The 10,328-nt window shown below is 45.6% G+C and overlaps 1 protein-coding gene across 2 annotated transcripts in view; it reads left to right on the top strand.

Annotated features, from left to right (window-relative positions):
* Positions 1 to 8,267: 8,267 nt before the first annotated feature.
* RPA1 (replication protein A1) overlaps positions 8,268 to 10,328 on the top strand; it is a 51,239-nt gene continuing 49,178 nt past the window's right edge. For both annotated transcript variants that reach the window (XM_018557657.1, XM_018557656.1), the window contains exon 1: positions 8,268 to 8,487. In XM_018557657.1, the coding sequence (XP_018413159.1) occupies positions 8,452 to 8,487 (36 nt within the window). In that variant the 5' untranslated portion in view covers positions 8,268 to 8,451. The remainder of the gene's footprint in view (positions 8,488 to 10,328) is intronic.

The raw sequence follows: 10,328 nt of genomic DNA, 5'->3' as shown, positions 1-10,328 counted from the left end.
TTGGGCTGTACAGTGGAAGATGTTTAAATATTAGTATAAAATAATCTTTATAATTCATACAAAAGAGGAGTTGAGGGGTTCCACCTCAAACAAAAACACTGAAATACATTCAAAGCAGGAGCCATGCCCAGAGGCCTGTATCGAAAGGCTTTTGTTAACTTCAAATGGGTTTTACAATCCCATACAAGTCTATGGCAATGCAAAACCTGCTTGAAGCAGGTCAAAAGAAGCCAACTGCAGGTCAAATGTACTTGTCAATAAATTTTGAATACCATAAATAGTCTATTAAAGCTCCATGTCCCAGCAGCTCATTGCTTTCAGCACTAGTCAGTTTTCTTTGCATTGGAATAATTGATTAAAGCTCAGAATAACATTTATTCAAAAGCCACTTAAATTTGGAAGACAAACTTGGAGGCTGTCAGTACTTCTGAAAATTCTAGTTGCCTGGAGATCTTAATATGACTAAGCTGGAACAATGCAGATCAGAAACGTCAGGGCTTCTAATCTGCATACTTCTGGTTTAGGGCCCGTTCATACCGTCCAGTGTGTTTATGTCACAGTTCCATGACATGAATGCACTAGATCGCATCAAGTGTGGTACAGCAATGCCCTGCGTTCCAGTGCAGTGTGATCACAAAAAACAGTGCATGCATGTTTTTTTGGGATTGCACTGCACTGGAACGCAGGGCATTGTTGTACCATGCTTTCCGGTGCAGGCAATTGCTCTGCGGGCAGAAGACTTGTCTGCGATGCCCTTTAAATGAATGGCACTGCCTCGTTGCCTCCCGCCCCAGAACGCGGGGAGGCTTTGATTATGCGATCCAGTGTGTTCATATCACAGAACTGTGACATGAATGCACTGAATAGTGTGAACAGGCTCTTAGTGTTTATGCATTGTTCATGACAGTCAGGAACTAGCAATTGCTGAAAAAAGAGGTCAGTATCGTTATCTGTAATACCTTCCCAGTACAGGTTACAGGCATGTAATATTGTCAGCCAAGAAATACATGCAATACAGTTGACACTGCATTTGGGAGCAATGTCAATTAATTCAAAGCTGGGGAATCCAACAGCTAGAAAAACAGAGCACCGAACAAATATCAGTTGGTGGGAAAAAACACACCGCCCTCTTAACTGTCTGCTGGCTCTTATACTAGTGGCTACTACTACTACTAACTGGCTACAGAATTCTACATTAACGGAACCTTATCATGGGAGAAGTTTGGAGAATGCCATTACTGATTTCTCCTGTTGAAAATGATGTTTGGCTGAAAAGGTTTCCTAATCTGCACACATTTCCGGGTCAATAGCAGCCCACATATTTCTCCAATGACAGGTGTGCTTTAATGTTCCAACAAGACTTTAAAGTGAGCTTGTGCTTTGCCAATGTGTTTTGCCTCTGGTAGTGAAGAAAGAGAGAGAGAGAGCCCTATGTAAGCTACAAGGACTGTCTCCATGTGAAAAATTAGCAAGTGCTGTCACATGAGAGCAAGGTAGGCAAATCACTTGCCCACCCTCAATATCTCAAAGTACCAGGGGAGTATAGGGAAGGGTGAAGATGTGCAGCCGGGTAGGGAGGCAGATAAGAGAACCTGTGGCCCAACATTGGCAAAGGACAAGTCATTATAGGTAGAACACAAGTGAGATTTTTTTTTTTTTTCCATTTTGGATAGGGTGCAGATTTAAAAAATAATAGTATAGTTGGCACACAGTTACTTTCCAATTGCTAATTAATCTACCCCTTTACTGCCAACTGCAAAGCATACTAACTATAACTGAGAAACTAAAGAGCCTTCAATCACTGGCTTATAGTGCTATGCACTGTTGAAGGGGAAATCATCATCTCTGCTAGATATACTTTAAGTCAAATCCAGATGTTACCCTCCATTTTAATAACCTGTACCGTTCAGCACAGGCTGCCATTCTCATATCCAAGCAAATGCTTTCTGCTCAATGCATTTCACAGCAAAAGACCAACAATAAACCAGGGCTAAAAAATATTTGTACATTTTGTAAGGGAAACTGTGAGGACCGCTGATAACTGACACAACTGATGCATCCATTGGGTGCTAGAATGATCAATGCCAGTTCTGGGGCAGAACACAAAATCCTTCCAGTATTCTGGCCATGGTAGGACCTAATTCTAGTAGGGATCCTTTTTTGTGCCATTATTACTCAAATGAAACAAAAAATGATCTTTTCATTACATTCAGGGAACAATGATAGTGAATACAATCCTAACAACCAGGAAAATAACATTCCATGCCACATAGCTGCACATGAACGAAGGAGCAGGACGCTTGTGCTGATGTCATTGAGCACATATAGCCATGTGGTCATATAAGGTCAATGACATCAGAGCATCCTGCCCCATTGCTTCAGTGTTCTGAGGAGGTCAGGTTCAGTACTCCAGTATCAATACATTGAGACCTCACAAAATTGGCAACAACAACATAACCCAGAGAGTGAGAGAGGCATGTCCCTGAATGGTACAAAGACAGTGTACTAGTCAATTACAGATGTCACGGAAGGATAGAGGGAAGCCGTGAGCATTACCCTTAACTGAGTCTAATGAAAAACTGAAAGGGCCACTGGCCTCTGGGATGAGAACATCAGAGTGAAAAACCTGCCTTGAAAAAAATCCTAAGGAACAAGCGATGAACCAGGCCGATCCGCAGGAAGATAGGAATGCCCCATGAAGAATAACCCAGGGCCAAAGCACCTAGTCTCAGTGAAGTGAAGTCTCCACACGCAAATTAAGACCTGCGGGGAGAGACCTTCTACCTAATAGCATCAAAGGGGATCATGAAATCAGATATGCCTCTATCCTATAGCATTCAGGCTAAGCTGAAAAAGAACTAAAATGTTCCCGGAGACAGAATACCCAGATGATCAGAGAGAGGCTAAGGAACGTCCACCAGAAGTTCGTTCAGGTCAGGAGACCACAGCCACTTGAACTAGCAATGACGAGGCCTTGAGGAACAACCTGCCTGCCCAGTACATAGCCTGGATGTCAGGTCCTAAAATACCTCAGAAAGGCACTTACCTTGAATCCGAGTGCTACCGACTGAGGTAGTCCTGCCAACTGTCCACGCTCAGGAGAAAGCAGCAGACAGGGCAGGAATGAGCCAGCAAGTTCCAGGACAGGAGCCCACATCCCTCCTTGCCATGGCAAGACTACTGGTTCCCCCCTAGGAACAGAAGTGAGCAACATAGCATTTCAGACTGAATCCTGAACAGATGACCTCCAGCGGGGTTTCCAGCGCTGTATTAACAAAAACAAAATTACCGAAGCACACAGAGAATGATTATGAAGCCAAATTTCTCCAGGCTCCAAGTTCCCTGCACGCACAAGTGTCCAGGACTCCTTGCCAACTTCAATGAATGGTATCAGTCGTGGAAGGAAAAATCGTACGAAGTCTTCTGAGCCCAGATTGAGAATCCCGAGATGTCAGGAAAAGAACAACTAGGGCCTTGGGGCTGGATGAAAGGGACAGTCCAGGATCTGAACTGACTTATCTAGGAACAGAATTTAGCAAAGAAGGGGCCTGGAATGAACCCGGCATATGCAACCACTGCAAGGGACCACTACAGCTTCAAAATGCTCATGCAGAGACTAGCAATAGGTTAACTCCTGAACTGAATTAGCATAGACCCAAGCGACGAGTCGGTTCTAGAGCTACTTCTGAATGTGAAAGAAAAACACCCAAACCTCAGCAAGACCTGGAGATGACTAACCCACACTGAACATCCTTCCCTCCCAAATTCGTCCAATTATCCCAGAATGGGAACTACCTAAAGGGACTAAACAGTAGGGCTATCAATAATGGTGCTGGAGACCCACAGTAAATAAAGGACTTGCCAAGCTATAGAAAAAAGTGACATGTTAAAAAGCATCCGTGATGTCCACAAGAACCATAATGAACCCCTGATAGCAAAAAGCTAAGACATATCTGGTTGTTTTAAAGGAGAGACCAGAGAACGTGATACAAATCTTTGGTGTCCTGAGGTCAAGGAAGTGGGGGTATGCCTCCTAAAGTTGCAGGACGCTGATAGGTATGCTACCCTGTACAGAGGCAGAAGTAAATAAATGCACAAACCAAGAGATAGGATGAGAGGAGATCGTTATCTTGTAACCCCTCAAAACCACCACCAATACCTAGACACCACAGAGGCTAGTTGCCTACATATCTGCAAAACTTGAAAGACACCCCCACTCTAGGAGCAGGGGTGCCCTCCACATGCAAAACAGACTAGGTTGATGACCTAGGAGATATGGAAGTCCAGTGTCTCAGAACTGTTCTAGGAGGCTGAGGCCTGAGTGTAACGTAAGAACATTTCCTGGCTATTGAGGGAAGATGAATGTCGCTAAGCAAGATCCTAGGCTTCTTCTGTTGAAGTAAATGGGCAGTCTCACCCCGAGACACCCAATATGAGGGTGTCTAAGGCAGCTCAGAAAGAAATGTTTCTCAAAGGGCAGGCTGCAAACCATTTTCGCAGCACAACACTGTGACCCAACAGCAGGCACAAGATCCAAAAGCTGTATGAACATTGAATCAGTCCACACTGCTAAATGGGTTATCAAAACAAGGTCTGTCCAAGAACCAAGATCTTGAAAGGTGCTCCATCGCTGTGCTAAAAATAGGAGCATCCCATCAGAAAAGAAGGTACAACGTGATTAAGGTGATACACTGACAATCACAGTAGACGCAGCCCAAGCGATAAAGAAGTCTTCCTCAAACAGCACAATGCTACTATTCATGAGGAAGGAGATGCCAATAGGCAGTACTAAACCAGCTTCAAGAGGGGGGTGGGGGCTCTTTAGGAGCTTAAACTGGGGATGGCCCTAGTAAAAAAGCTGCAGTTCTGCAAGTTACAAGGTACACCCGAAGTAGTAGTAGGACCCTGCAAGTCTTCAGGCATAGCATCTATGTTTGGGACCTCTGATAAGCTACTTAGCCCATACTGCAGTGGACCATGGAAAACCACCTGGGAGCCTAGGAAGGGGCAGGCCTAAAGGGAAAACCCCTAACATCAAAAGATTTAGACAACGGCCTGAATCCAAAAAACAGCTGGAATTTGGGCAAAGAGACCGCAGAAGTACCTCAGACAGCCAAACTGGAGAATGGTGAAAGTGTAGCTACGTTGCTCAGAAAGCGGAGGAGGAACAAACCCCCCCAGAGCGAAAATACTCTAGAAGAGTATACAGGGGTTACCTCAAAGAGGAGTGCAACAATATCACACCAAGGCAGGGAGAACAGGAAGACTTGCAAAAGATTTTTTTTTAAATCCCGAAAGGAGCTCCCAACTCTAGTCAATTGGGTTGGAAAAAAACAGATGCATCCTCCACTGAAACAGGCAAGGCCCGCCTAAGGTCGGATCCAGGCAGAACCATAGTGGGGTAGTCCCCAGTTAAAGAAGAGTCCCTGGTTAATTGACCAGCTGCTGTGAGAACAGGGCAAAATTGAATGTTCTTGGGGAAAATATTGCATTATGACAACTAGACTAAGTGAAGAATCATAGGAACCAAACTCATATTGATAACAACATACAACTTAAAGAATTATGAGGGGAGTGATTTTCACTCGGCCTCATAATCTGAGCCGACCTGCGACAATTAAACTGTCACAGGTCGGCTCATTAGATCGGGAAGTGAGCGAACACATAACGCCGCTCGCTCACTTCTCGATCTATCCCTGCAGAGAGCCGTGACTGTCACTCACGGCTGCCTGCAGGGACCCCCCCCCTCCCCGATCCTCCAGCGCTGACTGGCGAAGGGGGGGAGGGGGCGGGCACAGCTGGCTCTGCCTCTGGATAGGCAGAGCAAGCTGTCAATCCTACATCTGGGTGGATCCAGACAGTATTGTCGGGATCCGTGTAGGCTGCGGCGACTCAGTATACCGCGAGATACTGAGCTTTGGGTCACGGGAGGACGCTAGTTTGTGTTCTCCCGTGACCCTTAAGACAACTATGGGGAAAAGCCCTGACCACATAGTTCTCCTTTAAGAGACCGCAGGAAAAAAATGAGCATATAAATGTAACCATGGCTATCCCCGTAGTATCAATGAACACATTTATATCCTCCAGGATCTTTTGAATTGTAACATTGTATCTATTTAGTGACATTTATTTCCTATGATCCTCAGCTCCATCTAGTGGCCATAATGCCGTATTTTTCCAATTTACATCGATTTCGAACTTGGAAAAAATGCCCCGATACTAAACACTGATACCATCTCTTTACGTTTTTAAACAGGAGTGGCTGCCGTGAGGTCCCATGCAGCTGGAGACTTCAGGGCAGCCTGCTAGGGACCTGTGGCAGCTGTCTTTTACAGCGCCGTGCTGGCTGAACATTTTCTGCTCCTTCTTCCTGCCGCCTGCGGCCATGGTGACATCTTTCCGTACAGCCCTGGCGAGACCCTACGTGCAGGCCTGGTGAGACCAACACTCAATGTATTGCTGGGATTTGTAGTCCTCTACAGCTGGTGCCATTCTGCATTGCTGTATAATGTATTGCTGATGGTATTCTGCATTGCTGTATAATGTAGTGCTGAAATTTGTAGTCCCTCTACAGCTTGGAGTCAGTGGTAGAACTACCAGGGTCACAGCTTTAACCGGCCCCTGGTGCTACTGTCCTAAAATCATTAGTCTGTATTGTTTTAGAAAAACTGGTTACATGACGCAAAAAAAAAGGTATCTGTATTCGTACTCGGTGTGGAAAAAATGGTATCGGTGTATCCCTATTTTTAACGTTCAATTTTGGAATGGGGTTTCCCATAAACCACATTCACTGCTAGAATTTTGTTAGTTCAAGAAAAAAAAAATTCCATCCTCTAACGTAGATTTTTTTTGTTCAGCACTAGGGTCAAAATCGATTGTCGATTTGGTTCAATTAAAGAACTCTTTGCAAAAAAACTTTCCCTTGCAGTGGGGTGGGGCTACCCCCGCACTGCAAGGGTTTAGTGCTCATATATGTCTACGGGGCCGACAGAAAGCGGTTTTACTCAGCTGATCCTCGGTCCCTCCAGGCTCCTCTACCCTGGGCTCTGGCAGTCTAAGGAGCACTGATGACATCACATCTTATGCAGATCCATCGACCTGCATTAGACGTGAGGACGTCAAAGGACATTTCACAGCCGGAGCGGAGGGAGAGAAGCGAGTGCTGACCGATGCAGGACCAAGGATCAGATAAGTCAAAGAGCCCCGAGTACCCTACAGAAGACAAGCACTTAAAAGAGAACTATGGGGTGTTTTTCTCCATAGTTACATAGTATTTGAGGCTCGATAAAGACATAAGTCCATCAACTCCAACCTGCTTGTATGCATTTATGGTTGAGCTGGTGTGTGCGTGTGTATGAGTCCATGTGTGAATTGGGAAGTGAGCAGATTGGCGGCATGTTTCGGCTCACTTCCCAATAGAGCCGACCTGTGACAACTTCTTTGTCACAGGTCAGCATTAAATTATGAGGATGACTAGAAATCACTCACCTCATAGTTCTCCCTTAACCCCTGTAGTGCAGGGGTAACCCCACTGCAAAGTTACGTTTTTTCTGTGCCCGGGGTTCTTGCTTAACTATTAGAGAATCAAACATTCCAAAACCAGATTCTATAACTAACTTTAGAGTTGTCACCAAAACATGGGATGAGGGTTCCAGGGACAACTGTGTACGGGAACATTCCTCTCATTTTGGATGGATTTTCTTTATTATCCTGTTGCATCTCCAGGACAGGAAATTAAGGAAAATCTCCCCAATAGGAGACAACAAAAAATATATTTATAAGAGCTTTACACTGCGCTGCTCTATTCAAAGCAAAAAAATTTTACTCAGTCTTCAAACTCAGGAAAGAACTACTCCTCGGCAACAAACTACTACTACAGACCTCCTATTTACTAAATGTCTTTCTACAACAAAACACACCAATTAGAACAAGCCTGCAGTTACGACCATTTCCCCGCCCCCGTTAGTGCCTAACCAAAGCATGCTCCTGATACACTCAGGCTTCCCTGCTAGTGACCATTGTGGCAGATGGCCGCTGCACTCACTTCTCCACCTCGCTCTTGTAGTTGCAGTCACGTGTTTGAATTGGCGCCAGTATGACGCAGCTCAGTGTCCCGCGATGCCCCAATATGTACATTATAACAAAGGCCGGTGTGCTAGTCTGCTGTCGCCATCATTACTAATGGCAAACAATCCTCAATCAGCTAGTGGCTGATTGAGGATTGCGTGCGCCGCCTCGACAGCCAAACGCTAGGTTACGGACGCTGCCAGGACTAAAGATGGCCGACGGAAAACAGGCAGTCTTACTGCGTCACGTCACTGTAAGGTACAACGTGACCAGATGTGTGATTTGGCGCCACAGAATTCAGGCTTAGGCTGGCGCGCTCAGAGCCGTGCTGTATAGACAGCTGTCAGGTTTATAGACGGATCTACTGTCCGATACACAGCCACCATGGCACTGCCAAAACTCAGCGAAGGCTCCATAGCGGTGAGTGGCTGCGGGAGGACATGCTCAGACAAGTCCCAGGGCACTTCTTTTAACTTTATCACTGCGGGAAATGTGGTTGGTCCTCTAGGACGAATAGTTCGGCAGTTTGAGGGGCATAGGTTGCAGTAAATGGGCTCTTTAGTGTTCTAAATTACATATGTGAACTGTTATTAAGCTTAATGTAAATTGAACCCCAGTTATTAGATGCTTGGGGACACCATGCATGCTACAATGTGACCGTATCTTTGTACAATCAAAATAATGGCACCCACAGTATGATCGGCTGCGGTGGGTGACTTCATGACCGTGTGGCAATACACACGGTTTTGTGCACGATTGCCGTGCGGTCTGGAGTCGCCCAGGTGTGAACCTAACCTTTAAGTAGATTGCTCAAGTCAGATTGTAATGTGTGGGGAGAGCTTTGTGTTAGCTTGAGCATGTTAATAGAATAGCAAAAGTTGTTTTTCAACATTGTTAAAGCAACAGAGCTGGTGGCCGCTGTCAGCATACAATGCAAACAGTGGGGGATTCATCCATTAATACTCGTAAGGATTAATGGAAGAATCTGTTCTAATTTTCCCGTTCACCCCTCAGGTTGAATAAAAATAAAATCTAGAAACGCGTGTACCCAGAATTGCTTGCCAAAGCAATTCCCCTCCTGTGTTGTGATGTGCAGACTCTCCTCTGTTGCCAGTAAGAGACTGAAGAAATCACTGGGACTCCGTGGTTCATGAATGTCGACCTTGTTTATTGACATCTTATCAGGTCTCGCAATGCACGGCCATACATTGGTAGACCAGAACAAGGTCTGACATTCTTGAACTGTGGAGTGCACTTAAAAAAAAAAAAAAGAGGCTTCTTTCTTAAAAGAGAACTATGGGGTAAACGTTTTACCCCATAGCTCTCTTTACGGTCACAGGAGGACATATACTAACATCCTCCTGTGACCCAAAGCTCAGTATATAGCGGGTTATTGCCCTCTATATACTGAGAGCGCCACAGCCGGGACGGATCCCAATAATACTGTCTGGATCCAACCAGCTGGCTGATTGACAGCGGGCTCTGCCTATCCATAGGCCAGCGGTGTCCACCCCCTCCCCTGTTCGTTCCCCCACTCAGCGCTGGAGGATCAGAGGGGGGAATCCTTGCAGGGAGCGGTGACTGACAGTCACTGCTCTCTGCAGGGATGTGATCGGAAAGTGAGCGAGCAATGGTATGTGTTAGCTCACTTCCTGATCTATAGAGTCAACGTGTGACAGCTTCATTGTCACACGTCGGCTCTAACTATGAGGATGAGTGATTTTCACTCACCTCATAGTTCTCCTTTTTAAAGGGTCATTAAAGCCTTGCTTGCCTTTGCATATATCTACTGCTAGCAAGCAGTAGATATATGCAAAAACATTTTAAAAAAAAACTTTTCAAATGGGTTAAAACTTACTCGTGTCGCCGCTGCATGCTCCCATTCAAAGATCTTAACATTCTCGGGCGGTCGCAAGGGATCTTTGGGCGGGTGCATGCACAGTACAGATCTTCAGCCGGGAGAAGAGGAGAGAGACAGGGTAAGTTGATGCAGCAGCGTGCACCCGTACAGATTCCTTGGGACAGGAAGTGCCAGTTAAGAGAGGAGTCAACGCTGGATCGGAGACCGGCACCAGCGCTGGAGGGACAGCTGAAAACTACTGTAAAGAAGAAGATGATCGGATCAAGAGGCATCACTTAAGGGAAGTCCTTACACTTGCAGTTTTTGACCCTAACTCAGGGCTATTTTGCAGCAGATGCAAAATGAAGCCGCAAAGTGCATAGTATAGTCTATATTCACACCAGCAAGTTGTACTGAATGT

The sequence above is a fragment of the Nanorana parkeri genome, unplaced genomic scaffold, assembly GCF_000935625.1.
Source record: "Nanorana parkeri isolate BGI_ZX_2015 unplaced genomic scaffold, ASM93562v1 scaffold294, whole genome shotgun sequence".
In the NCBI taxonomy this organism is placed as follows: Eukaryota; Metazoa; Chordata; class Amphibia; order Anura; family Dicroglossidae; genus Nanorana; species Nanorana parkeri.
The sequence above is the reverse complement of the archived record's forward strand: the minus strand, read 5'-3'. Positions and strand labels throughout refer to the sequence as shown.